Raw genomic sequence first — 27,563 nt, 5'->3', positions numbered from 1 at the left:
ATGGGGTCGCAAAGAGTCGGACACGACTGAGCGACAGAACTGAACTGAAAGCATATATATGTAATCTAGAAAAATGGTACTGAAGAATTTATTTACAGGGCAGCAGTGGAGAAACAGACATACAGAATAGACTTACAGACATGGGGAGAGGGGAGGAGAGAGTGAGATGTATGGAAACAGTAACATGGAAACTTACATTACCATATATAAAATAGATAACCAATGGGAATTTGCTGTATGGCTCAGGAAACTCAAACAGGGGCTCTGTATCAACTTAGTTGGATGGGATGGGGCAGGAGACGGGAGGTAGGTTCAAAAGGGAGGGGATATATGTATACCTATGGCTGATTCATGTTGAGGTTTGACAGAGAACAAAATTCTGTAAAGCAATGATCATTCAATCAGAAAAAAAAAAATTTTAAGACTGAGGGCGGGGCCAGCGGTTGAGAGGTGGGACTAGGGGTGATGGGCAATACCCGAGAGAGGAGGAGACGAGGAAGTGGGAGGAGCCTCATCTAGGGGCGGGGCTTAGGGACAAGGCAGGCCAGAGAGCAGCCAGAGGGGTAGCAGCCGGGGGCTGATCGGCGGGGCCAAAGATTTAAGGGTGGGACCAAGGACGAGCAGGGAACCTGGAACTGAGATGGATAAGGCAAGCAACTCCTCACCCGATTCTGCACCGTGTCCTCGGGAGCCGCCGGGAGTCGCGTCCGCCGCCGGAGGCAGAGCGGTGGAGCCGGGGGCGGAGAAGACTGGGCCCTCCGCGCCGGAACTCCCGCCATGACTGATGGCAGCTTCTCAACTGTATCATTCCGCGCGTAGCCTCCGGACCCCAAGGCCGCCATCGTCGCGTCGGAGCTCGGCGACCGTTACACTTCTCAACCGCCGCAGCCGCCACGGTCCACTTGAATAGCGAACGGCCGCGGGAAAGCCGGCGCCGCCGCCCATTGGGCGCGGGGGGCTGCTGGTCTGGCCAATCTCAGGGTTACCCGGCGGCGCTTTTGACCAATGAGGGCTAAGAGGCGGAGCGGGGGTTCTGGCTGGGTGGAGCCACGGCTTCTTTGCTAGATGTTTGATCGAACGTTGTGGAGTTTTTTTTTAATCCCGTCTGTGTTTTTATCATTCACTGAATTTCACTTTTGAACTTTTACGAGGCTAATGCCAAAGCCCCCTACCTCCAACCCTAGGCCGACTATCCTCGCAGTAGCAGTCGCCGGGATGTAAGCTAGGGTGGAGCCGAAAAAAGACTGAAGACTTTGCGCAGACTCAGGTCTTGACGCCACCTCTTCCCCAACACGTGATGAAGTCCCGCGTCTCAGAGCCGGCTTTGCTTTATCCACTTGCCACGTGATGTGGCAACGCCGTCTGGCGCGTAATACGCAGGCGCAGCTTTCCTTCCCTCCGCATGTGACGAGGACCCAAGGGCCGTCACGTGAGGCAGGCGGCAAGCGCGCAGGTGGGGCGGGGTTCGGCGGCGCCTGGTGAGGATCAAAGTGCGGCTGCAGACCGGGCAAAACCCAGCTGGGCTGGACAGCCATGCCCAAGTACTGCCGGGCTCCGAACTGCTCCAACACTGCGGGCCAGCTGGGCGCGGACAACTGCCCTGTGAGCTTCTACAAGTGAGCGCAAGCGAGGGGCGGGGCTTAGAGGGAGGCGGGGGCTAAGGGCGGGGCAATGTGGGGCGGGGCCCGAGGATAAATGCGGCGGCGCCAGGCTTCTGGTCCAGGTTGCAGGTATTGGAAGCAGGGTTAGCTGGCTGAAGGGACGATGTTCCCCGCGTTTCACTTGCAGTAAAAACGGTACATGTAAACGTGCAAAGGTATGATACAGCAGGGATAGAAGATTAACTGCAGGTAGTGAACGGGGCGAACGGAGGAAAGGGAGGGCTGTGTAGAGGAGTGAGGTTGGTCCAGGCTCAGAAAGAGCTTACAGTTGCCCACTCGTCATCCCCACGAACTTGAGGCATCTCAAACTCAAAACATCCGAAATCGACCTCCTGACTCTCCCAGAACTTCCCGTAAGCTTTCCTATCTAATAGCTTTCCATCCTTTACTGTCTTTCAGGCTAGAAATGCTTAAAACCAACTTTACTTTTTTCTCACACCTGAGAAAGTAAAACTTAGCTTGAATTTTTAAAACAAACCCCAAAAAACCTGCCTTCTAATTTATTTAGGTGGGATAGCAGAGATGGGAAAAACTGGCTGAAGAGTTAATAGGAAAAAAATTTTTCTTAGGGACGTGCTGCAGATGTGAAGTAGCAAAACTTCCCTTCTTTAAGCAACTACTGCTTTTTTACTAGGAAGCTTTGTTCTCTAAAATCATAGGCTATCACAAACGTTGCTGTTTGAAATTACAACAGTAGGAATAAAACATCTTACTTAAGGCCTGGAGAAGTTAGGTCGCTGTGACACAGAGAAGCAGCCTTGATTTACAGTCCAGGTTCAAAGCTTCAGGTAAGGGGTTTCTGGACACAGTAGTTCACATCTATCCAAACTTTGTTGCTTCCAAGGAGACAGACCCTGGGCCCACTTTGAAATCCAGGTCTGATATTGATCCATTTACTCACAGTTCTGCTCTGCTTTGATCTTATCCAAACACAGTTTCACTTACATTTCATCTAAACTTTACCCATCCCCCAAACCCCAATAATGATGCTTCCCAGGTGGCGCTAATGGTAAAGAACCCAACTGTCAATGCAGGATATGTAAGAGACCTGGGTCAGGAAGATCCCCTGGAGGAGGGCACAGCAGTCCACTCCTGTATTCTTGCCTGGAGAATCCCATGGACAGAGGAGGCTGGCAGGCTACAGTCCATAGCGTCACAGAATTGGACATGACTGAAGCGACTTAGCATGCAAACCCCGATAATAATTATTTTCCTCTGTTTGATGAAATTCCCCACAGTACTTCTGGTGTGCAGTTCACTTATTGCCATGGTAAATAAACCTGACTTTATTAGACTCCAGGTTTGTCCCTGGTGGCCTTAGTCTAAATGGGCCAGGACACATTCCTCATCTGGTCCATCAGCAAATCCTGTTGGCATTCCTTTTTAAAAAAAATTTTTTTTTAAATTTATTTTTGGCTGCACTGGGCCTTCCTTCATTGCTGCACACAGGCTTTCTCTACTTGAGGTGAGTGGGGGCTACTCTCTAGTTGTGGTACCCAGGCTTCTCACTGTGGTGGCTTTTGTTAGAGAGCGCGGGCGCCAGGGTGTGGGGGCTTTAGTAGTTGCGTGAGTGTGCTCAGTAGTTGCGGTCCACAGGCTTAGGTGCCCTGAAGCACGTGGAATCTTCCTGGACCAGGTGTTGAACCCATGTCCTCTGCATTGGCAAGTGGATTCTTAACCACTAACCACCAGAGAAGTCCAGGCTCTTCCTTTAAAGTCTATCCAGAATTGACCACTTCTCTCCCCCATCTTTGCCCCGACCCTGGCATTGGCCACCTCCTGACTGCACTATTTTAGTAGGCTCTCCATTTGACAAGCTGCTCCCACAGTCTGTTTTCCACGTGCAGTCACAGGGGACTGGTAACCCCGTGAGTCAGATCAGGGCTTAGATGCCTCCCCTGGCTGCCACCTGACTGTATAAAAGACAAGAAGGTGAGGCTGGAGCAGGCAGAAAGCAAGCCCACGAAGCCCTACAGGCACTGGATCCCCACTGTCTGGCCTTGTCTCCTCTCTCCTGCCCCTTATTCACTCCATGCCAGTGTCCCTGCCTGTTTGATGTTCCTCTAGCATGCCAGGCACTTTGTTACCCCAGGGCCTCTGCACAGAAAGTTCTTCTCTTTATGACCACTACTCTGTAAAATGATAACCCTCTTCCAGTACGTGCATATTTTCTTTACTCGCTTCCTGCTTTATTTTTCCCTTTGACCTTAACACTGTCTGGCATAACACATGTTTGATACTAGGTTGGCCAAAAAGTTCATTTGGGTTTTTCCACAAGATTGTATAGAAAAAGCCAAACGAACTTTTTGGGCAACCAAATATATCCATTCATTGTCTCCTCCATTAAAATGTCAGCTTCTTGAAGGCAGGGATTTTTGTCTGTCTTATTCCCTGTTGTGTCTCTATCACCTCGAACAGTGCCTGGCACATAGTGGGTGCTCAGTAAATATTTGTTGGTTTAATTAGGTGAATGTGTCTCATATGAGCTTCCCAGGGAACCCAGAACTCCACATCGCAGCTATTCTTTGAGGGACCCTGTTTCAGGGCAGGAGGAGAGTAGAGTGGTCTTTGGAACTGAATCAATATGTCCAGACTTGCTTTTTAAAATGTATCACTCTGACATGCATCTGTGTGCTAAGTTGCTTAAGTTGTATCAGACTCTTGTGACCTTATGGACTGTAGCCTGCCAGGCTCCTCTGTCCGTGGGATTCTCCAGGCAGAATACCGGAGTGGGTTGTGTGCCCTTCTCCAGGGGCTCTTCCAACCCAGGGCCCAATCCACATCTCTTGTGTCTCCTGCATTGGCAGGTGGGCTCTTTACCACTGGTGCCACTTGACACTGTTTATTAATTCAGCAACCTTGAGTGTCTCCTGTAGTAAGCCAGCCCCTGCTGGACACAAGGGACACTGACACATCTTGTTCCTGCCCTGACGGAGCTCATGGAAAGGTGCAGGGTCAGTCACTGACGAACTGAGGACACAAAGTGATCCTCTTTTCTTCAGCACCACTGCCCCCAGTTCAGTTCAGTTCAGTTGCTCAGTCGTGTCCGACTCTACGACCCCATGAATCGCAGCACACCAGGCCTCCCTGCCCATCACCAACTCCCGGAGTCCACCCAAACTCAGGTCCATTGAGTCAGTGATGCCATCCAGCCATCTCATCCTCTGTCGTCCCCTTCTCCTCCTGCCCGCAATCCCTCCCAGCATCAAAGTCTTTTCCAGTGGGTCAACTCTTCGCATGAGGTGCCCAAAGTACTGGAGTTTCAGCTTCAGCATCAGTCCTTCCAATGAACACCCAGGACTGATCTCCTTTAGGATGGGCTGGTTGGATCTCCTTGCAGTCTAAGGGACTCTCAAGAGTCTTCTCCAACTCCAACACAGTTCAAAAGCATCAGTTCTTCGGCGCTCAGCTTTCTTCACAGTCCAACTCTCACATCCATACACGACCACTAGAAAAACCATAGCCTTTACTAGACGGACCTTTGTTGACAAAGTAATGTCTCTGTATGCTATCTAGGTTGGTCATAACCTTCCTTCCAAGGAGTAAGCATCTTTTAATTTCATGGCTGCTGTCACCATCTGCAGTGATTTTGGAGCCGAGAAAAATAAAGTCTGACACTGTTTCCACTGTTTCCCCATCTATCTCCCATGAAGTGATGGGACCAGATGCCATGATCTTCGTTTTCTGAATGTTGAGCTTTAAACCAACTTTTTTACTCTCCTCTTTCACTTTCATCAAGAGGCTTTTTAGTTCCTCTTCACTTTGTGCCATAAGGGTGGTGTCATCTACATATCTCAGGTTATTGATATTTCGCCCAGCAATCTTGATTCCAGCTTGTGCTTCTTCCAGCCCCCAGTCTATACAATTAATCCATGCTTTAACTCTACCCTCTGATACTCCCCATCCTGCAACAATCACAACAAAACCCCTCTTTGGAAATACAGTTACAAATGCCAGTGACAGAATCCTCACTAAACTATTAGGAAATAAAGAAAGGAAAAAAACCCACCACGTTCCCAGTCTGACTACTTCTTATCACCTCTGCTATCACAGTGTAGTCCAAGCTGTCATTCTCTTAAGATTTTTTTTTTTTAATGTGGACCATTGAAAAGTCTTTATTGAATTTGTTACAGTATTGCTCCTGTTTTGTTTTTTGACCATGAGGCATGTGGGATCTTAGCTCAGCTCCTTGACCAAGGATCACACCCAAGCCCCTTGGATTAGAAGGTGAAGCCTCAACCATTGGACCACCAGGGCAGTCCCTGTCATTGTCTCCTAATGAGACAGTGTTGCTTGCTGATAGTTGCTTGCTGATCTCCCTACTTCCACTCTTGCTTCCCTTACAGCAACAACAGTAATAACTTATCTAGAGAGCACTTACTGTAGGCCAGGGACTGTTCCAAGCTCTTCACACATAATAATGAGAACAGTAATGACTGTACACAGCAGCCAGGTGACCATATAAAAATCACTCCAGGGAGTTCCCTGGCGGTCCACGGGTTAGTGCTCCACGCTTTGACTGCCGAGGGCCCGGATTCAACCCCTGCGTGGGGAGTTAAGATCCCACAAGCCACTTGGTGTGGGGGGAAAAAAAAAATCAGTTCACATCTGTGTTGCTGAAATCTCCACCAATGGCTGCCAAGCTGTTCCTCACACAGGCTGACCAATTCCCACCTCAAGGCCCAACCCTGAATCACTGTTGCAGAAGCCATTTAGCTAAGAGTTTGATGAGAAGTAGGCTCCAAAGTAGATTCCAGAGGGCATGGATGCTAGAAGGAACAAGGTGAAACAATGAGCAAAGTACTGGGAAATAACTTGAAATTCCTGCCAGGGTGCCAAAGGAAACATTTCATTAGCTATGCTTTAGACCCTTTTAGCACACAGGAACAAATGACAGTCGTCTCACGGGGGTGGGTGTCTATGGGGTGTCTATCAGGTATGAATTGCAGCTGTCTGGCAGTTAACAAAGTCCTGAAATAGTAGTGGCTTAACCAAATTATGGGGTCTGTAGGAATCAATCTGGCCAAGTTATGCTACAGTAACAAACTCACCGAAACTCAATAGCTTATGGCAACAAAGGTTTATTTCTCACTCAGACTAATGTCCTTGGCAGGCCATTGATGGCATTTCTCTACTGTATCTTAATTAGGGGCTCAGGCTGGAGGAGCTGCCCCTAGGTGGAATGTTGCTGATCTTGTGGGAGGGGGAAAAAGAGAAAGTGGGGAGAAGTCTCCCAGTGGCTCCTGGTAACATGTACTTTGAAGTGGCCCATGTCACTTTAAACTGCTTTCACAAGTCTATAGCAAGCATCAGGTCAGTGGAGTGGAAATGTATCTCTGTGTGGGGAATGGTAGCAAATGTTTTGAACAATAATTCAGTCTACACAAGGTTTGTTTTTCTCTCATATAAAGCAAGTATGTAGGTTGGCAGACCAGCACTGATGTGGCAGCTCCATAGTCATCGGGGATGAAGGTCCTGTCTTTCATATCCATCCTCCAGCTGCCACGTGCCCCAACCATCATGCCCTACCATTTCTGGTAGGGAGAAAAGGGAAAGGAGGAAGAGTAAAAGGGACTCAACTCTAAACCAAGCTGGTCCACTTCACAAAGCCTTCCCAGAAATCCTACCCAATGATTCTTCATCACTGGGCATTGCAACTGCAAAGGATGCTGGGAAATGTAGTCTTTTTTGATAGACCTTTAACCATCCTGATGACATTTTGAATTATGTTAGTAAGGTAAAAAAGAACTAGCAGCGCTCTAGATAGAATGGCTAACAAGACTAAAATATTTCTACATATAAAAAAAGATTGGCTGTCCACTTAAGGTAGATTTTGAGAGAGCGACATTTCCTATTATAGATGTTGCTATCTAGAGAGAACAAAAGAGAATAAAAATAAGACCAAATTAGGAAGGGGGTTTTAAATGATATTCCTTTCCTCCTTTGCCCCTTGAGCTGCTTCTGATTCCACTTGAGGTTGCTTCCACATTTAAAGTACCATCTCAGATGTCTCACCCAACATGGAAATATTCATTCGCCAGGACTTAATTCCATGGCCCCACAATGGCAAAGAAACCCAGGAAACAGTCATTTCGCAGGGCACATTATGGCCTCAAAAAAGTTGGAGTTTGTTAGTAAGGATATGGAATAATCCTTTGGCAGTCTCTGCCTATTACAGGGTTATTTCATGTCCAGGCAGAATGAGGCTGGTGAGAGCAGCTGGATCTCAGATGGGGGCTGAGGGAAGTGCAGCAGCAGAGTTCCTGGCTCTGTGCCCTGGGGTTCTTCTCTTGGGCTGCCATCACTCCCCTCTGAGTCAGCCCTCAGTCCTCTTTGACCAGCTAGCCACCACTGTCTGCCTTTTGCCTGAGGAGTCTTGCTCTGCACCCCACCACCAACCTCTGTCCATCCCATCCACCTCCTCCCCGCAGGTGGCCTCTTTAACTTCTTATGTGGCTTTCCCAGTGTTTCTTTATACAAATACAGTATATGTTGGTTAGTGTCCTGTGGCTGCTGTTTCAAACTGCTGGTGGCTTAAAACAATAGGAATTATGCTATCACAATCCAGGTTGGTTTTACTGGGCCAAAATCAAGGTGTCAGCAGGGTTGCATTCCCCAGGAGGCTCTAGGAGAAAATCTGTTTCTCAGTCTTCCAGTTTCTGGTATCCACAGGCATTTCTTGGCTTGTGGCCACATCACCCCAGTCTCTGCCTCTGTGGTGACATTGCCTTCTCCTCTTTTGTCTGTGGTAATAATATATTCTTTCACTTCCCTCTTAGAAGAATACTTGCGGGACTTCCCTGGCAGTCCAGTGGTTCAGATTCTGTGCTTTCACTACAGGGGACAGGGCTTCGATCCCTAGTCAGGGAACTAAGATCCCACATGCCATGCGGTATGCCAAAAAATTAAAAACAAAAAACAAACTTGTGATTGCATGGAGGACCAACCCGGATGATCTCTGATAATTTCCCCATCTCAGGATCCTTAATCACATCTTTTGTCATGAAATGCAGTATTCACAGCGTCCAGGATTGGGACAAGGATGTCTTTTGCGGGACTATTATTCAGCCTACCACAATTATGAAAGCTGGTGTACTCCATTTGGAACCTTTTTTCACATAATATCTGCCTAAAAATAGCATTTCAGTTCATACAGTGCCTCCAACTTATTTTAGAGCTCATAGTATTCTTTTGTGTGCATGTGTTTGAGTTTATTTATCTTGTCTCCTATGGATGGTACTGTCCCCTACTTTCTAACACTTCTTACTCTTTTTAAGAAAGAGGGTACAGACCTTATAGCCCTCAGCCTGTTAAGATATCCGGGTGTTTTTATGGTTAACTCCTATTTATGGAATTGAGACTGATTTTCCATTTTCAATTGTGATTTAAAGATACCTAAAAGTTTCTCTTTTAGGTATCTTTGTTTAATACTTAAAGTTGGTCAATTTTTTAAAAAAACTTGTCATTTTGTATTGAGGTGTCACCAATTAACAATGTTGTGATTGTTTCAGGTGAACAGCTGAGGGACTCAGCCATACCTATCCACGTATCCATCCTCCCCCAAACTCCCCTCCCATTCAGGCTGCCACATAACATTGAGCAGAGTTCCCTGTGCTATGCAGTAGATTCTTGTTGGTTATCCATTTTAAATATAGCAGTGTGTACAGGCAACTATAAGTTCATTCTCTTTCTGTTTTGTAAGTTCATTTTCTATCATTTCTTTTTAGATTCCACATATAAGGGATGTCATATGATATTTCTCCTCTAACTTATAAAATTGCTCAGTTTTAAGAAAAACATTAAGTAAATAATGTCACCTTGTGGAAGACTTTGTGAAGGGGGGATGTGGATAACTATTAGTTATCTAATGCTTCATAACATTTAGCAGCTTAAAATAAACCTTTTGTTTTAAACCTCACAATTTCTGGCAGCTACCACAGGATCAGCTGGCCAGAGCTTAATGACACCAACAGAGGTCCGTCTAGTCAAGGCTGTGGTTTTTCCAGTGGTCTTATATGGATGTGAGAGTTGGACTGTGAAGAAAGCTGAGTGCCGAAGAATTGATGCTTTTGAACTGTGGTGCTGGAGAAGACTCTTGAGAGTCCCTCAGACTGCAAGGAGATCCAACCAGTCTATCCTAAAGGAGATCAGTCCTGGGTGTTCATTGGAAGGACTGATGCTGAAGCTGAAACTCCAATACACTGGCCACCTGATGCGAAGAGCTGACTCTTTGGAAAAGACCCTGATGCTGGGAAAGATTGAGCACAGAAGGAGAAGGGGACAACAGAGGATGAGATGGCTGGATGGCATCACTGACTCAATGGGCAATATTGGAGTAGGTAGCCTATCCCTTCTCCAGCAGATCTTCCCAACCTAGGAATCCAGCTGGGGTCTCCTGCATTGCAGGTGGATTCTTTACCAAATGAGCTATCAGGGAAGCGCAAATAATCATTAAGGATTTGATTTAGGTCATACTGGAATGGCCTAGTGGTTTTCCCTACTTTCTTCATTTAAGTATTAATTTTGCAATCGGGCTCATGATCAAGCCACAGTCAGCTCCCAGTCTTGTTTTTGCTGACTGTATAGAGCTTTTCCATCTTCAGCTCCAAAGAATATAATCAGTCTGATTTCAGTATTGACTATGTGGTGATGTCCACATCTAGAGTCATCTCTTGTGTTGTTAGAAGAGGGTGTGTGCTATGACCAGTGTATTCTCTTGGCAAAACTCTGTTAGCCTTTGCCCTGCTTCATTCTGTAATCCAAAGTCAAACTTGCCTGCTACTCCAGGTATCTCTTGACTTCCTACTTTTGCATTCCATTCCCCTATGATGAAAAGGACATCTTTTTTGATGTTGGTTTTAGAAAGTATTGTGGAATCATACAGTATTAGGACTTTTTTGTGACTGGTTTATTTCACTTACCATAATGTACTCAAGGTTCATCCATGTTATATAGCATGTGTCAGAATGTCTTTCCTTTTTTTTTTTGGCTGCACTGCCCAACGTGTTCCCTGACTAGAGATGGAACCCATGCCCCGTGCAGTGGAAGCATAGAGTCTTAACCACTGGATTACCAGTAAAGTCCCAGAATTTCTTTCTTTTTTAAGGCTGAGTAATATTTCATTGTGTATGTGTGTGTATTGTATATATATATATATATATATATATATATATATATATAGTGTATGTATTCCACCTTTGTTAATACATTCATTTGTTGATGGACCCTTGGGTTTCTTCTACCTCCTGGCTATTTTAAATTATGCTGTTATGAACATGAGTGTGCAAATATCTCTTTGAGACCCTGCTTTGAAGTTTATTTTGGGGGGCATCTATATCCAGAAGTAGGATTTGGATCATATGGTAATACTGTTTGCAGTTTTTTGAGGAACTACCATACTACTTTTCATAGAGGCGTCTCCATTTTACATTCCCACCAACACCACACAGGGTTCCAGATTCTGCATATCCTTGTCAATACTTGTTATTTTCTTTTTTTCTTTTTAATACAGTGGTTATTCTAATGGTTATGAGGCAATATCTTGTGGTTTCAGTTGGCATCTTCCTAATGATAAATGATGTTGAACATCTTTTCATATGCTAGTTGCCATTTGTATCTTCTTTAGAGTCTATTCAAGCCCTTTGCCCATTTTTTAATCAGTTAATTTTTTGTTGTTTAAAAACTTTTTGTCATGTTTTCAAGCAAACACAGAAAATAGTGTTGTTTAAATGAATCCTCATGTATCTATCACTCAGTTACACCAGTAGTCAACATTTCACTAATCTTTTTCTTCCACTTTCCTCCCACGTACATCTTTAATGCAGTATTTTAAAGTAAATTCCACTTTTATTCATAAATATTTCAGAATATTTTCCCAATAGATGACTGTTTTAGAAGCTTAAATCAGTGTAATGATCACACCTAGCAAAATTAACTTCTTACAATTATTTAATAACCAAGTCATGTTCAATTTCCCCCAACTGGATTAAAATGTCTTTTTACAGAATGGTTGGTTGCAGAGGAAGCCCAGATCTGCCTTTGTGTTGATGTTTCTTAAATCCCCTTTAAACTATAGCCCCACCCTTGGCCCCATGAATATAGGATCTCCCACGTTCTAGATTAGTCCAAGAAGGCAATGGCAACCCACTCCAGTACTCTTGCCTGGAAAATCCCATGGGCAGAGGAGCCTGGTAGGCTGCAGTCAATGGGGTCTCCAAGAGTCGGACAGGACTTCACTTTCACTTTCACTTTTCACTTTAGGTTCCTGTGGAGGAACAGATGAGTGGGGAGGGGATAGTGGCCATGGAAGAGAGACCAGGAAGGAGACTGGAGGCTTTGGGGGATAGACAACGGATTGTGGGAAAGGTGGGCTGATGTTGGGTGTTTAAAAGGTGAAAGTGAAAGTTGCTTAGTTGTGTCTCTTAGACTGTTTGTGACCCCATGAACTATATAGTCCATGGAATTCTTCAGGCCAGAATAGTGCAGTGGGTAGCCTTTCCCTTCTCCAGGGGATCTTCCCAACCCAGGGATTGAACCCAGGTCTGCCACACTGCAGGCGGGTTCTTTACCAGCTGATCCACAAGATGGAGCCAAAAAATTAGATATGGGTAGAGGCAGAGGTGGGCTTCCCTAGTGATTCAGATGGTAAAGAATCTGGAAACCCAGGTTCCATCTCTGGGTGGGGAAGATCCCTAGAGGAGGGCATGGCTATCTACTCCAGTGTTCTTGCCTGGAGAATCCCATGGACAGAGGAACCTGGTAGGCTACAGACCACGGGGTTGCAAAGAGTCGGACAGGACTGAGCGACTAACACATACACAACTTGGTTGGGAGGCATGGCCAGACTCTCGCCCAGGGTAGGCAGAGGTTTGGCCCTCAAGGCTCTCTGGGTGTGCGCATGCTGGCAGTTGCCGTGGGGCGGGAGTTGGACCTGACATCACTGACCTCGCTCCCCTGGCAGGTTCCCGCTGAAGGATGGCCCCCGGCTGCAGGCCTGGCTGAGGCACATGGGCCGTGAGCACTGGGTGCCCAGCTGCCACCAGCACTTGTGCAGCGAGCACTTCGCCCCCTCTTGCTTCCAGTGGCGCTGGGGCGTGCGCTACCTGCGACCCGACGCTGTGCCCTCCATCTTCTCCCGAGCGCCGACCGCCCAGGTGAGCTGGGGAAGCCCTGTAGCTGGAATCGGATCCCCAGCCCTCCTCGCCTGGGGAGTTTTCCCTTGGAGTCTGGCCCTGATGTCCCCCACCCCGCGCCTTGTCTTCCAGAGGCAGCAGAGTTCCCGAAGCACGGAGAAACCCATCATGGCTCCGCCTCTGCAGGTGACCCCATCCTTGGCCCCTGGGCCCGTACAGCTCTTGGTGCTGGAGCCAGCCTCCGGGGCCCCCGAGGCTCCAGCCACCGTGTTCCTGACGCCCCTGTCGCTTCAGCCGGCTCCCGCGGAGCCGCGCCCTGGACCATCGGCCCAGCAACCCCGGGCCGGGCTGGGCGCGGCGCTGGGCGCGCTGCAGCGGCGGGTGCGGAGGCTCCAGCGGCGCCACGAGCGGCACCAGGCGCGGCTGCGGGCCCTGGAACAGCTGGCGCGGCAGCTGCAGGCGCGGGCACACTGGGGCCGGCTGTGTGCGGTGAGTGCCCCGCCTGGCTCACACAGCCCCAGTGTTTACGTCTAAAGTCCAGAGTTGAAAAGTCACATTTCACCCAGGTTTCCAAACTGCTGCCGTGAAAAAAATCAATCTGGCAATGCTAAGCAACTATGGGCGGGAGCTGAGTAGTGGCTGCTCCCTTTATTAATAATACTTAAGCACCCCTATTCTCTTCTAGGGGGTTTCCCAAGTGGCACTGGAGGTAAAGAACCTGCCTGCCAATGCAGGAGAAGTAAGAGACGTGGGTTGGATCCCCCGGTCAGGAAAATCCCCTAGAGGAGGGGACAGCAACACATTCCATTCTTGCCTGGAGAATCCCATGGCCAAAGCAAAGTTTCCCAGAGTTTACTGCTGGGAATTTTCTGGGGTGGGAAGTGGAGAGGATCATGTTTTTACAATTCAAAAATTGGCCAGGCCTTTTTCCTCCTTAAAATCCCAGGGGCAAACTTGTCCCAGGGCTCTTGTTCCTGCTTGGAAAAGGGAGGTGGGGAGGAGTTTCCGAAAGCCCCTGAGGTGCCTCTGTAGCTGAGGTGTCCTCACCTGACAGCCAGTGGGGTGGACCTGGCCCACAGATACCATTCATTTGGCCTCACTAATGCTTTAACGTATTTTCTGGCCTTTCCCGAAGGCTCAGCAGATCTAGCAGGACTGGGTTCATATCCCAGATGGTAGCAGTCAGCTGGAGCTGCAGTGGCCATCCCTGGAGGCTCTGTTTGAGACTGGCCTGAACCAGCCATGCACCAGACGGACATGCTGGTGGGGGAGGGGAGAGGGACAAGCACAGAACTCAGACTCGGGCCTGAGGCTCTTCATGGAGCCTGCCAGGGCCCCTGGGCTGACGTGTGTCTCTCTCTGCCTCCCCTGGCCGTCTTCCATCCCTGTTTCTCAATCTCTTCTTCTCTCTCCCACATTCATCTTTGTCTTTCTGCCCCCCGAATCTCTCTGTCATCCCATTTATCTCCCCATTTCCCCGTGTCTCTTCATCTGCCTCTTTGTCTGTCCCCCATACCCCTGTCCCTGTCTCTCTGTCCCTGCATTTCTCCCACCCCCGTATCTGTCTCTCCATGTGTCTGTCCCCCTCATCTCTGTCCGTTTTCCCATACCGCCTCGTTCCCTCCTGAATGTCTTTCTTGTTCTCACCTCTCTCTCTCTGCCCATGTCTCTGTCTGTCTCCTGACACCCCCTCCCCTCTCAACCTCCCTGTTCCTCATGGTTTCTCCCCCTGCCCCCACTTCTTCCTTCCCTCCTCCCCTCCTCTTACTTCCCTGTGTCCTCCATCTCTACTACTTCTTTCCCTGGGATGGCCCAGCTCCCTCGACCTGAGGAATCCCAAGCCTTCACCATCATCTGTGGAGGGCCTGACATTGCTGTGGTCCTTGCCCATGGTCCTGCACCTCCCACGCTGGACGCCAAGCCTGAGCTCCTGGACACTCAGACTCCCAGTGCATAAGGACCGGGCCAGATAATGTCGTGGGAAGGATGACAGAAGACAGAGGAAGAGACACACATCACACATAGGCCTGGCCCGCATGCCTGGGGCATAGCACTGCCTCCCTCAAAGGCCTGGCTCCCACCACCTCCTCCTAGGAACCCCTTGAACTTTAGGGCCAACCTGGGCCCAAGACCTCTGTCAGCAGTGATGACCCTGGGTACCAGGTCCCAAACCCACCTTCAATCTTTGTGGTCAGTAAAATATTCTCAGAGCAGGACAAGCATTGTTTGCTTGGGGAGAGTTGTAACTGGTGCTGAAGAGCCCCTCATACCCTTTCCCAAGACTGGTGCCAAGCTGGGGATACAGCAGTGAACACAGCTGACAAAAGTCCTGTCCTCATGGTGCTCCAATTCTGCTTGAGTAGAAGATGAAATAGTGAACTAATAAACAATATAATTTCAGACTGTGATAAGTGCTATAAAGACTGAATGAAAATATAATGGGCTGCAGCGAGGCGGGTGTTGGGGGGTGGTGTGGGCAGAGGGAGGGAGGGAAGATTCTCTAAGGAGACTGTTTGAGCAGAGATCTGGATGATGAAAAGGAGCTGGCCTGGAAGGCATGCAGACTAGATGTTCCAGGGAGAACAGCCCTTGTTCTAACAGCATCATCTAAGGTGTAAGCTGGAGGAGGGCAGTGTTGCTATGGTGAATCAGGGAAGGGAGTGAGTTTGTAAGGAGGGCGGGGTTGGGAGGCAACGTTAGATAGAGCCAAAAAGGTCTCATTGAGAAGGAACCAATAAGTGAAAGCCTAAACGAGAGGAGAAAGGAGATCAGGTATTTGGGGGAGGAGCGTTCTGGGCAGAAAAAACAGCTAGTGCGAAGGTCCAGGGGTGAAGGGGGACAAGGAGGCCAGTGTGGTTACAGTGGAGTGAGTGACAGAGTGAGAGGAGGTGAGATTGGCGAGATGATGGGACTTGCGGGCTATGGTTGAGACACTGGCTTTTATCTGGGGTGAGGTGCAGCAAGCAGATGCCTTTAGGAAGGTCCTGATGTGATAGGTATTAATAGGTCCCCTGTGGCAGCATATTGGGGTGTTAGGGGGAGCAGGGAGAACAGGGAAGAGGCTGCTGCCACAGTCCAGGTAGGAGAGGATGAAGGATGGACCAGGGTCAGGGCCTGGGATGAGGGTGAGGGATGAAATAGCTTGGAAATACCTTGAATGGAGCTACTGGGCCAGCCCATTAGAAGGATGAAGGGTGGAAGGCAAAGTCAATCAGTTCTGTTCAGATCAGAGTGGACACGGCAGGCCATAGTCAGGTGTGAAACAGCCAAGCCACTGTGATGAAGCCATCCTGGGCTGGCTCCTGGAGGCCTTTCTGGGGAGGGGTTTGTTGGCAGAGATGGACCCTATACTGCCAAAGTCAGGTAGCATGGTGATTAAGCCCGGCTACTTGAATTCAAGTCTTAGCTCCATTTTACCCACTTGCTCTATGCCCTTGGGCAAGTGGCTTAGCTTCTCTGGCCTGGTAAGTGCGTGCGAGCACTCTGCGACAAGTACCGTGACAATGACCTTAGGAGTCTCTACAAAACCATCCCTCTGAGACATCACTTGTCTAGGGCGAACATGGAGAAGAGGTCAGGTCTGATACGTCAGAGAGAGAGAACACCTGTCACCACCACAGAGACCCCTGCCCTAATTGGTCTGGTTTGCAGGCCTGCGGGGAAGGCGCTATCACAGCGGGAAGGACTGGGCCGGTTTTCCCAGGACTTAGCGACTGAACAACTGCTTCATCTCTCCTTCTGTCTCCAAGCCTCACATCTTTCTTGGTGGCCATTTCTTCTTCCCCATCCTCGGTGTCTCTTCCCTTCCCATCCCTGCCTGCAGCCTTTTCATCAATGCAAACAGCCTCACGCTGTCTCCGCCCCCGCGCCTGGTTGGGGGTGACACGGCGCATGCGCTGTCAGTGCCCCTCCCTCTCCACCCCCATCCCCCCGTCGGCGTCTGGGCCTCATCCCCTTCTCTCTGTCTCCTTCTCCCCCATCACTTCTCCAGACACTGACACCCCATTACTCCAGTTTCCCCGGCTTCAGCTTTGGTCTTCAGCCCCATCCACCCAAGGTAAGACGGGTAGAGGGGAGGCTGGCGGAGAAGGGGAGGGGCAAAGCATCCTGCATCCTGAGATAAACAAACCCGGGGAGGGGGCGGCCTAGACTGAGGGGCCTGACGCGGGAGGAGAAGAATGGGGGACTGGCCTGGGGGAAATGGTAGACCGTAGGCCCGCAAACCAGGGTCCTCTGATGGGTGACTGACATCTCTATGGTTGCCCAAAATCCAGTGCTGGGGGCGTGAGAGCCATCCGGAGCCCTGGGAGCGTTTTGAGGGGCTCAGATTCTGGAGACTGCGGATCACCCTCTCTAGTGGACCTCTGCCCCTAGGATTTGCCTGAAGCCCACCCCCAACTCTACACCTGCCCCCCGAGGGCCACCGAGGACCATGACTAAGACAGATCCTGCCCCCATGGCCCCGCCGCTCAGGGCGGAGGAAGAAGAGGAGGAGGAGGAGGATGAGCCTGTCCCGGAGCCCCCCAGCCCCACCCAGGAGCGCCGGCAGAAGCCTGTTGTGCACCCCTCGGCACCAGCCCCCCTCCCCAAGGACTACGGTAACCCCCCTCCCCATCCTGCAATATGGCCTGGAGCCTTGGGTGGCCAGGGAGATCTGGCTGAAAACTCCGCTGGTGGAGATGGTGGGAGGACTCCCGAGGATTTGAAGGTGGTCTGGAGGAGTCATGGCCCTTGCATCCCTACCCCCCTTCATTCATTCATTCATTCACCCACTGGAGAATGGAATTGGGATAATCCTAATATTTGATTCATGACACATCATTCAGTCCTTTAGTCATTCAACAAGCATGTTTTGAAAGCCTGCTGTGGACCTAGGAGGTGGGGCAGACAGATCTAGTCTTTGCCTAAGAAAATTCACAGGCCTCAATAATGGTCACACAAATAAGTACAAAAATACAGGTACATAATTAAAGACATGATGAGAATCGTGTTTGCCAAAAATAGGAGTCTGCAAGAGCCTTTTAAGATACAGTTTTCCTGAATAAATAACATTCAAGGGAGACCCAAGGATGGACTGAGGGTTAACAAGGGGAAGGGGATCCCAGGAGAGGTGACCACAGGAGTGAAGGTTCTGAGGTAGGAAGCTGTGGAGCTGAGAGGGAGGTGTCCTCTTAGATAAATAGAAAGTGTCTACTCATTCACCAGCAGTACTATACTCGGTGACAAGCCTTTGCTGGGAGATGGAGATTTAATGGTGAGCACTCCAGGCATGATCTCTGCTCTCAGGAGAGAAGGCAAGACTAAACAAGTAACAGATATATAAATCAGATAAGTTCAGGGACTTCCCTGGGGGTCCAGTGGTTAGGACTTTGCACTTCTACTTCAAAGGGCATGAGTTTGATCCCTGGTCCGGTAACTCTCACATGCCATGAGGCATGGTCAGAAAAAAAAAAAAAATCAGATACGTTCAGATTGGAGTGAATGCTATGAAAGAAATAAAAGATGGAGATATAATAATAGAGAATGGCTAGGGGGCAGCACCTTGAGATAGAGCAGTCAGGATGGGTCTTTCTGACGAGGAAGCATTTAGGTGGAAACCCTGAGCATGAGGGGGGCTTCCCTGGTGGTTCAGTGGTAAAGAATCCACCTGCCAGTTAGGAGATGTGGGTTCAATCCCTGAGTCAGGGAGCTCTCCTGGAGAAGGAAATGGCAGCCCACTCTAGTATTCTTACCTGGAGAATTCCATGGACAGAGGAGCCTGGTGGGCTCCAGTCCATGGGGTCGCAAAGAGTTGGGACACGACTTGGTGACTAAACAACAACTGAGCAAGAGGAGGAATCAACCATAGGAGACCTGGAAAAAGAGTTCCAGGCTGTAACTAGCAAGTTGCAAAAGCCCTGAGGCAGGACTGAGCTTGGAACAAAAAGAAACTCATGGTGCTGCAGTTAGGGAGTGATCAGAGTTGAAGTGAGAGGTTGGTAAGGGCTAGATCTGGGAAGGGCCTTCAAGGCTACTGTGAGGACTTCGTGTATATTTTAAATGTGATGGTGGGGAGAGCAGTTGGGGGCGGGGGCATGGGTATTTAAAAGCAGGGGAGTGGCAGTTCTGATTTATATTTTTAAAAGCTCCCTCTGGTTACTGCATAGAGAGAGTGGAGCTCAGCCAGAACTGGGTATAGGAGGAGGCTTTTAGATGTTGGCTGAGAATCCTCAGTAGCTGTATGTTCAACTAGGTTCCAAGTTCAGAGTGTAGGCACCAGCAGGATAGGGCACGAGGGATGGCCTCTGTGGACGTGTGTCACTCCCTAGAGGGGGATCAGAGAGGCTAAAGGTTGCCCTCAGTCTGATAGAAAAATAACATTATCTGGGTGTCCAGGGCAGGGTATCCATCCTGGAAAACTGGAAAATTTCCTTTGGAAATGTGGCTGGGGCCTGTGGCCTGCTGGGATGTGAAAGAGCCTAGGGTGTCTGTTCCCCACCCCCAGGAACCCTGCTGCTTGTGAAACAAGGAGGGTTTGGTCACAGAAGGTGAAGGAATCTGAACATGTGGTTGAGGCCAGAGAGAGGGCTAAGGTGGACTCCAAGAGAAACTCGTGTACGTGTTGATTAAATGTGTACATTAATTCAGTGGAGACTGAGCATCTCCTGGATGCCAGGGCCTTGGGGATAAGGGAGAACAGAAATGTCCCAGTGAGGGGGACAAGTGAGAAAGAGAGATAGAGGGAAAAGAGGGAAGAAGAGAAAGAGAGGAAAAGAGGAGGGAGGAAGGAGTAAATAAGTAATGGGTTTTGGGTTTTTTTTTTTGGCCACATCATGAGGCATGTAGGATCTTAGTTCCTTGATCAGGGATTGAACCCAGGTCTCTGCAGTCTTAACCAGCAGATGGCTGGGGAAGTACCCAAGTAGTGATATTCTTAAAGAAATTTTTAAAAAGGCAAGAGGGACTTCCCTGGCGGTCCAATGGTTAAGACTGTGCTTTCAGTGAAGGGGGTGTGAGTTCGACCCCTAGTTGGGGAACTAAGATCCCACATGCCCTGCGATGCAGCCAAATTTAAAAAAAAAAGAATTGGGGGCGGGGGGAGCAAGAGATGGAGAAGGGCAGAGGTGCTTACTTAGCCAGGGTGGTCTGGAGAGGCCTCTCTGGAGCCTTAAGAAGATCTGAGGAAGGCTGGCCCTGGCAAGAAAAACAGCAAGCACAAAGCCCTGAGACAGCAATTTGCCTGGCAGACTGAAAGGGTGGAAGGAGGCCAGTGTGACTGGAGGGGAATGAGTGAGGGGGAGAGAGCAAAGAACAGACAAGGCCAGTTGGTGCAGGGCCTTTGGCCAGAGTGAAATTTGGATCTGTACTCGAGTGTGATGGGAGCCAGGGCAGGGATCTCCGCCAAGAAGGGCTGGGGTTTTAAAGGAGCACACAGGCTGCCGGCTGGAGACTGTACGGTACTTCCCTGGGCTCTCTATCATCTGGTCATTCATGTGCTCATCCGTTCAACAGGCACTGAGTTCCCACCACATGCCAGCCCTGTGCTGGGTGCTGAACATTATTAGAGGGCAATCCTCAGAGTCTACAGCAGAGAGATGGAAGTTCCTCTGGGTTTCCCCCTGGCTGGCCACAGGTTGGATCCTGCCCATGGATACATTTTATGTGGACTGCACAGTAGCTGAAAAATTGGGCAGATTTTTCTTAAAAACTGATTTCTGGCTTTTAAGTTTTCTTTACTCTGGGACTTCCCTAGTCATCCAGTGGCTAAGACTGTGCTCCCAATGCTGAGTGCCTGGGTTCAATCCTTGGTCAGGGAACTAGATCTAGATACTGCCTGCTAAAACAAAGATCCCACATGCCGCAGCTAAGATCCAGTGCAGTCAAATAAATAAATCAATATTAAAATTTTTTTCTTTACTCTGGAGATTTGGCCTAATCGTGCCCAGACTGACAGGGTACCATGGGCCAGAACAGTAGCAATCCCCTTTGGCATGCAGACTCCTTGTCACACTTGTTTTGTGAGGTAGAGGTGGCTGTTATACAGGAATTGCCTGATCTTTAATTTTTCAAAACACAGAGGGCATCCTAAGTTTTATGTGAAACCTCTTTATTTTGAAACCTCGTGCTGGCCACACAGAAAATGCCCAGGGCCCAAAGGCCACCAGTGTGAGACCCCTGCCTTAGGAGGTCTTAAAGACAAAGACCTAGGGCTGCTGTATCTCGGGGTGGAAGGAGGCGGGGTCAGGTTGCCTGGGGGTGACCTTGGACCTCTCACCACCCCAGCCTTCACCTTCTTCGACCCCAACGACCCTGCCTGCCAGGAGATTCTGTTTGACCCCCAGACCACCATCCCTGAGCTGTTCGCCATCGTGCGTCAGTGGGTGCCCCAAGTCCAACACAAGATCGACGTCATCGGCAACGAGGTAAGGACACTGGTGATGCAAGGGAGGAGGGGAAGGGGTCCCTCACGTGTTTGGGTAACCCTCCCTGGTCCCCGGCACCCTTAGATTCTGCGTCGAGGCTGCCATGTGAATGATCGCGATGGGCTGACCGACATGACACTGCTCCATTATGCGTGCAAGGCTGGGGCCCACGGAGTCGGTGAGGGTCCTAGCCCCCAAACCATGAACCCCCAAACCTAGGCTCCCACGCCCGACACTCTCAGAACTCCAGCCCTCCAACCTCCATCCTGAGTCCACAGCCTAGGACCCCCAAGTGCAGTCCCTGAGGCCCAGAGTCTGCCCCATGGCCCTGGCCCCACTCTCTGGAGGAGGGGACCCAAGCTGACCTGGGCTGTCGCGCAGGGGACCCCGCGGCGGCGGTGCGCCTCTCGCAGCAGTTGCTGGCTCTGGGCGCAGACGTGACCCTGCGTAGCCGCTGGACTAACATGAACGCACTTCACTACGCCGCCTATTTCGACGTGCCCGATCTCGTGCGTGTGCTGCTGAAGGGTGCGCGGCCCCGAGGTGAGGAGGAGGGCCAGGCTGGGAGCGGGCAGGGCCCAGGAGAGGAAGGAGGTCTTGAAGCAGGAGGAGGGTGCTCAGGTGTAGGGAGTGAAGAAGGGTGGGAAGGTGACTAATGGTCTCGGCTTGGGAGGCCAGGATAGGGGGCGGGAGGCGCAGGAAATGGGGCTCAGTGGTCCTTAACGCTGCTGGGACCTGGCAGGAGCTAGTCGGGAGGGGTGTGGCCGAGGAAGGGCGGGGCTTTGTCCGAGCCTGCGGGAGGCATTGGAGCCTGCGGGTTAAGAGAGAGATGAAGAGATGGACTTCCGGAGTCTGGAAGGCAGCAGCGAAAGGGCTGGGAGCCGAGGGCGCTCACTTGGAACCCTCCTCTCACCCACTTCCCAGTGGTGAACTCCACGTGCAGTGACTTCAACCACGGCTCAGCCCTGCACATCGCTGCCTCCAACCTGTGCCTGGGCGCGGCCAAGTGTTTGCTGGAACACGGCGCCAACCCGGCGCTTCGGGTACTGCCACCCTGGCCCAGTCCTGTTACCTTCCTTTTCTTTCCTTCCCAATCCCTTTCCAGCCAGCAGGCCTCTGCAGAGGATGGGGGGGGGGGGGGGCAGGACCACTTGCCTTTCTTGACGCTCTCATTCCCCATTGGCCCAGTTGGACCCTTGACCTGGTACCACAGGAGCCCATCTTCTGTGTTTGTCCTTCCATGGCCCCATTTCTGGGCTTGGGGTCTTGGCCCTGAAGGCATGACTACTGAAGTGGGACGTTCATTCCCTGTTGGCTCCATACTTGACATCCCCAGGCTGGGGTCTTAGGGGTGGGCTTCCCTGGGGACCGTGATCTGAACCTTAATGCCCCATCCCTTCCTGTTGCCATGTTAGCCCAGGGCATGACCTTACTCCCATCTCTGCTTCACCTTGACCCAGGATCTCTGGGGGCATGGCCTCAGTGGGAGGGCAGCCTACCACTACTGAGTTTTCTCCCCATCTCTTCCTGTTGGTCCACAGAACCGAAAGGGACAAGTGCCAGCAGAGGTGGTCCCAGACCCCATGGACATGTCCCTGGACAAGGCAGAGGCGGCACTGGTGGCCAAGGAGCTAAGGACGCTACTGGAGGAGGCAGTGCCACTCTCCTGCGCCCTCCCCAAGGTCACACTACCCAACTATGACAACGTCCCAGGCAATCTCATGCTCAGCGCACTGGGCCTGCGCCTGGGAGACCGCGTGCTACTGGATGGCCAGAAGGTCAGGAACTGGAGCAGGGAGGGGAGGGCAGGACTCAGTGCTCAAAGCTGGGGCCTTGGGCAGAGTCCAGACTCGTCCCCTCTGTCTGTCCACCCTCCCGGGCATGCACACAGCGTTTATTTCATCCCACAGTTGTTCTGCTAGAGCCTCCATTATGCCCCACGCTGGGCTGAGCTCTTAATCCAAGGGGGACAACAGATCCATCTCCTGACAGTGACAGCCCAGAGCAGTTGTGGCTCTCGTGGGGAAGCACAGGCAGAGTGATCAGCACAGGTTGGCCCCATTTGGGGCCCCCTGGGCCTTGTGGTCCCCATTCAGGGCCACCTGTGCTCCCAGAGTGATCACTCCTTTGCTTGGGAAAAAAGTATGGATCAGAGCAATCAGGGGTGTGATGGGGAATGCACCCACTTGAAGATGTGGAGGAGTGAGCCAGGAGAAGAAAAGGAGAAGGGGGGGGGTCTTAGGAAGAGGGAGCAGGGATAAAGTCCCAGAGGACAGAGAATATCTTCATTCATCCAGGCATTCCAAATTGAATTCATTTACCTGATGTCCCTCAGGCCCCATGCTAGACCCAGCCTGTCCTTGGGGGTAAAGACCTGTGTCAGCCCCAGCTTTGCCCTCATAGAACTCCATTTCTATTGAAGAAGAGACAGTCAATAAAGTCAACTCACAGTTAAGATAATTTCCAGTAGCAAGGGCTTTGAAAACATTTATTAAATGCAAATATTTAATAAATTGGCCCTGGGCGAGGGCAGAGGTGGTTTTAGCTAGGGTCTTCTGAGAAGGCATCTCTGAGGAGGTGATATATGGGCTGAGATGGGAAGGAGCTCATCTTGTAAAAATATAAGACAAAGGAAACCAGAGGTACAAAGGCTCAGAGGAGTGTGCATGGAGGGGAGTTATCTAGGGAGAGTGAAGTGGCAAGGTTAGCAGGGGCTGGATCACACTAGACCTGCAGGCCACTGCAGTGACTGAATTTTGTTTCTTTGTGCAGTGAGAAGCCATAAAGTCACACTTTGTTTCCTAATCAAGAGTTCTGCATACATCAGCCCCCTTTGGAAAGTTCTTGTACGTGATCTAATCAAATCAGTGTCCCAATTTTGAAAGCAGGAGGGGTTGACTCTCTCCATTTTACAACATAGAAGACTGTAAGAAATCCAGAGTGGTGAAACCTTTGTCTGGAGACATGTAATAACAGTCTCTGCCTGGAGAGAAGCAGCACAGCAAAGTGGTTATTAGGATTTGCTCAAGCGCATCTCAGCTCTGCCACTTGCCAGCTGTGGGGCCAGTGATTTCACCTCTCTGGGCATCAGTTTCTTCATCTGTAAAAGGAAACTAATAATACCCATTTCAGGGGGGTGTATGAGGTTTATTTTAAAAATGGATTTGTATTTTACAGTGTTGTGTTAGTTTGCTTCACTGTACAGCAAAATGAATCAGTTACACATACACACATATCCATTCTCTTTTAGATTCTTTTCCAAGTTTAAATTAGTTAAAATGAGTAAAGCCCTTAGAACAGGGCTTGGTGTACACCAAGTGCGCTTTGTGTGCCAGCCACTGTTCTGATCCCCACACCAACTCTCCAAAGGAGGCACTATTATTTGGCCCATTTTATAGACAAGGAACTGAGGCTTAGAGCAGTGAAGGAACCTCACCCAAATGATAATAACCACACTCACTGCAGCTAAGCAATGCCACATATATTAAAAATGTTTCCACCGGATAACTAGACTCTGAGGTGGACTGTTATCCTCATTTTACAGGTGACACTGAGGCCCATGCAGCCCCTCTACGAAAGTGACAGTATACTAATAGTCAACACGTACTGATCCCTTACTCAGCACCAATCCCTGTACTGAGGGCTTTTCTGTCTCTGTAGCATTCATGTCCAATAGACTTTGTGAGATTGTTCTGTGTATTTATAGTCCAGTGAAGTAGCCACAAGCCACATGTGGTTATTAAGAACTTGGAATGTGTCTACTACAATTGGGGAAATATTTAATTTTAGTTATTTTTTTTTCTTTTTTGGTCACCTTGCTCAGCATGTGGAACTTTCCTGACTAGGGATCAAACCCATAACCCCTGCAGTGGAAACATGGAATCTTAACCACTGGACCATGGGGGAGATCCTGATTTCAGTTAAATTGTCATTATGTGGCTAGTGGCTATTTACTACATTGGACAGGGCAGCTCTGTAACAATCCTGTAAGGTGGGTGCAATTTCTACTCCCATTTCGCAGATGAGGACACTGAGGCACAGTATGGTTAAGTCACATAGCCAGTGAATGGTGATGTCCAAGCTGAGATGCTGAGATTTGAGCCTGGGGCTCCCTCATACGCTCCACCATGCTGCTTGTTGCCACTGATGTGTTTTTTTTTTTTTTTTTTTGGCCACTCTGTGCAGCTTGCAAGATCTCCAGGGACTGAGCAGGGAAAGTGCTGACTCTTAACCACTGGACCGCCAGGGAATTCCTTGTGCCAGTGATGTTATGGCCTCCCAAGGCCCACCCAAGCCATATCCTCCCTTGTTTTCTCTAGACGGGCACGCTGCGGTTCTGCGGGACCACGGAGTTCGCCAGTGGCCAGTGGGTGGGCGTGGAGCTGGATGAACCCGAGGGCAAGAATGATGGCAGTGTTGGGGGCGTCCGGTACTTCATCTGCCCTCCCAAGCAGGGTCAGTCCCACTGGGGTCCACTCAGCAGTGATACTGCTGACTGAGTGGTGGGGACGGGGGTGATGATGGGGCAGGGGCCAGAGGCCTGGACAACTCCCAGCCCAGGCTCTGTCCCCCCAGGTCTTTTTGCCTCTGTGTCCAAGATCTCCAAGGCAGTGGACGCACCTCCTTCATCCGTCAGCTCTACACCTCGGACTCCCCGAATGGACTTCTCCCGTGTCACTGGCAAGGGCCGCAGGGAACACAAAGGTCAGGCGGAGCCCACGGGGTGACAGGAGCCAGTCTTGAGGATATTCTGTGGGTAGCCCAGCTTCTGTGACTCAGTTTTTGCTCAGGCCCAAACTCCCATTTTAGAGGACAAACTCTTGAGTCCCTGACTTTTGTACCTGAGTTTCTCCTTTGATTCAGTACTGGTCCCACCCAGTTCTTGGAAGGACCTGTATGTGTTCCCTGCCCCCTGTGACTTAGCTTCCCCTTAGACCCAAAGGCTTTCTCCCAGTTTTAGGGAACAGTCTGTGGGGTTCCTGGCTTTAGTGACTTGCTTTACCCTCAGACCCAACTCCCTCCTTCATTTTATTTATTTTCCCCTCTTCATATTTTTTATTTTAAAAATTTATTTGCTGTGCTGGGTATTAGTTGTGGCACATGGGATCTTCCATCTTCCTTGCAGCATGCAGGATATTTAGTTGTGGCATGCAGAATCTAGTTTCCTGACCAGAGATTGATGTGGGCCTCCTGCATTGGGAGTGTGAGTCTTAGCCACTGGACCACCAGGGAAGTTCCCCCCCTCCTTCATTTTAAAAGGACAATTTCTAACTTTTGACACTCGGTTTTTCCTTTGGCCTCAATATCCTTAACTTTGAGAAAGAGTTTTTGGGGTGCTCTAGGTTCTTGACTCAGTTTTCTCCCTCACGCCTAAAGCCCCCAACCCCAGTTTCTCTGGCAGCTGGGGTTTTCTTTCAAGCCGCCCAGCCCCGCACTCCTATTTCAGAGAAGGGCTCGGCAGTTCATCTCATTTGATCAAGGACAGAGTTCCTACCTGTGGTTTTCTGGGTGGCACAGCGACCCCTGGGCTGGTGTCTAGAGGCCTCACCCTCAACCCTTGTCCCCTCCACCCCCAGGTAAGAAGAAACCCTCATCATCCCCGTCTCTGGGCAGCCTGCAGCAGCGCGAAGGAGCCAAGGCTGAGGTTGGAGACCAAGTCCTCGTCGCTGGCCAGAAGCAAGGGATTGTGCGCTTCTATGGGAAGACAGACTTCGCCCCAGGTGAGGATCACGATATGGGCTGGGGGGCAGGCAGGGCCTCAAGGCGTCCTGACCCCCTCCTGTTTCAGGGTACTGGTATGGCATCGAGCTGGACCAGCCCACCGGCAAGCACGACGGCTCTGTCTTCGGTGTCCGGTACTTCACCTGCCCCCCAAAGCATGGCGTCTTTGCACCAGCATCTCGAATTCAGAGGTGAGCCCAGACTCTGATCATCGCCCAGGGTACTACCTAGAGCCCTGATACCCGCCATAGATGTCTCCTCCTCTTGGACCAGGAGGATAGAGTGGACACCCACCCCTATACCGTAGCGCTTTCCTCGTAGGCCCCCTGTAGCTCAGCTCCTGCCAGACCCTGGCCTCTTGTGGCTCTGACTCCTCCCACTTCTCATGTCTCCCCAGGATTGGTGGATCCACTGACCCCCCTGGGGACAATGTTGGAGCCAAAAAAGTGCATCAAGTGACAAGTGAGTTGCAGGATGGGTGTGCGGAGGAATGTGGTTTGAGGGTAGGCAGGAAGGTCCTTAGGTATATGCTGGTGACAGGATCTCTAGTGTTTAATTGGGGATCCAGGAAAATGATGAGTCGGACCCCCAAAAGGATGGGTGTTACGGAGAAGAGGATGTTGACAAGGTTCTGAGCAGGCACTGGG

General features: G+C 50.2%; 2 protein-coding genes across 12 annotated transcripts in view; one reads left to right on the top strand and one right to left on the bottom strand.

Moving 5' to 3' along the window:
• WDR62 (WD repeat domain 62) overlaps nt 1-1,246 on the bottom strand; it is a 49,665-nt gene extending 48,419 nt beyond the window's left edge. For both annotated transcript variants that reach the window (XM_069550354.1, XM_069550355.1), the window contains exon 1: nt 666-1,246. In XM_069550354.1, the coding sequence (XP_069406455.1) occupies nt 666-842 (177 nt within the window). In that variant the 5' untranslated portion in view covers nt 843-1,246. The remainder of the gene's footprint in view (nt 1-665) is intronic.
• The window catches only part of LOC138418718 (CAP-Gly domain-containing linker protein 3), a 29,434-nt gene continuing 2,372 nt past the window's right edge, over nt 502-27,563 (top strand). Inside the window, exons 1-16 of one of the 10 annotated variants that reach the window (XM_069550376.1) lie at nt 548-1,616; nt 12,622-12,814; nt 12,926-13,282; nt 13,479-13,502; nt 16,785-16,850; nt 17,151-17,391; nt 21,056-21,195; nt 21,280-21,373; nt 21,577-21,738; nt 22,120-22,238; nt 22,737-22,973; nt 25,515-25,650; nt 25,771-25,899; nt 26,772-26,915; nt 26,984-27,107; nt 27,314-27,378. In XM_069550376.1, the coding sequence (XP_069406477.1) occupies nt 1,534-1,616; nt 12,622-12,814; nt 12,926-13,282; nt 13,479-13,502; nt 16,785-16,850; nt 17,151-17,391; nt 21,056-21,195; nt 21,280-21,373; nt 21,577-21,738; nt 22,120-22,238; nt 22,737-22,973; nt 25,515-25,650; nt 25,771-25,899; nt 26,772-26,915; nt 26,984-27,107; nt 27,314-27,378 (2,314 nt within the window). In that variant the 5' untranslated portion in view covers nt 548-1,533. Of the gene's footprint in view, nt 1,617-9,592; nt 9,997-12,621; nt 12,815-12,925; nt 13,283-13,478; nt 13,533-14,609; nt 15,205-16,155; nt 16,851-17,067; nt 17,392-21,055; nt 21,196-21,279; nt 21,374-21,576; nt 21,739-22,119; nt 22,239-22,736; nt 22,974-25,514; nt 25,651-25,770; nt 25,900-26,771; nt 26,916-26,983; nt 27,108-27,313; nt 27,379-27,563 lie in introns of those variants that run through there. The other 9 variants (XM_069550375.1, XM_069550379.1, XM_069550378.1 and 6 more) reach the window with 9 other exon arrangements.

Source organism: Ovis canadensis, chromosome 14 (genome assembly GCF_042477335.2).
Source record: "Ovis canadensis isolate MfBH-ARS-UI-01 breed Bighorn chromosome 14, ARS-UI_OviCan_v2, whole genome shotgun sequence".
Classification (NCBI taxonomy): domain Eukaryota; kingdom Metazoa; phylum Chordata; class Mammalia; order Artiodactyla; family Bovidae; genus Ovis; species Ovis canadensis.
Note: the sequence above shows the minus strand (reverse complement) of the source record. Positions and strands in the feature narration are given on the sequence as shown.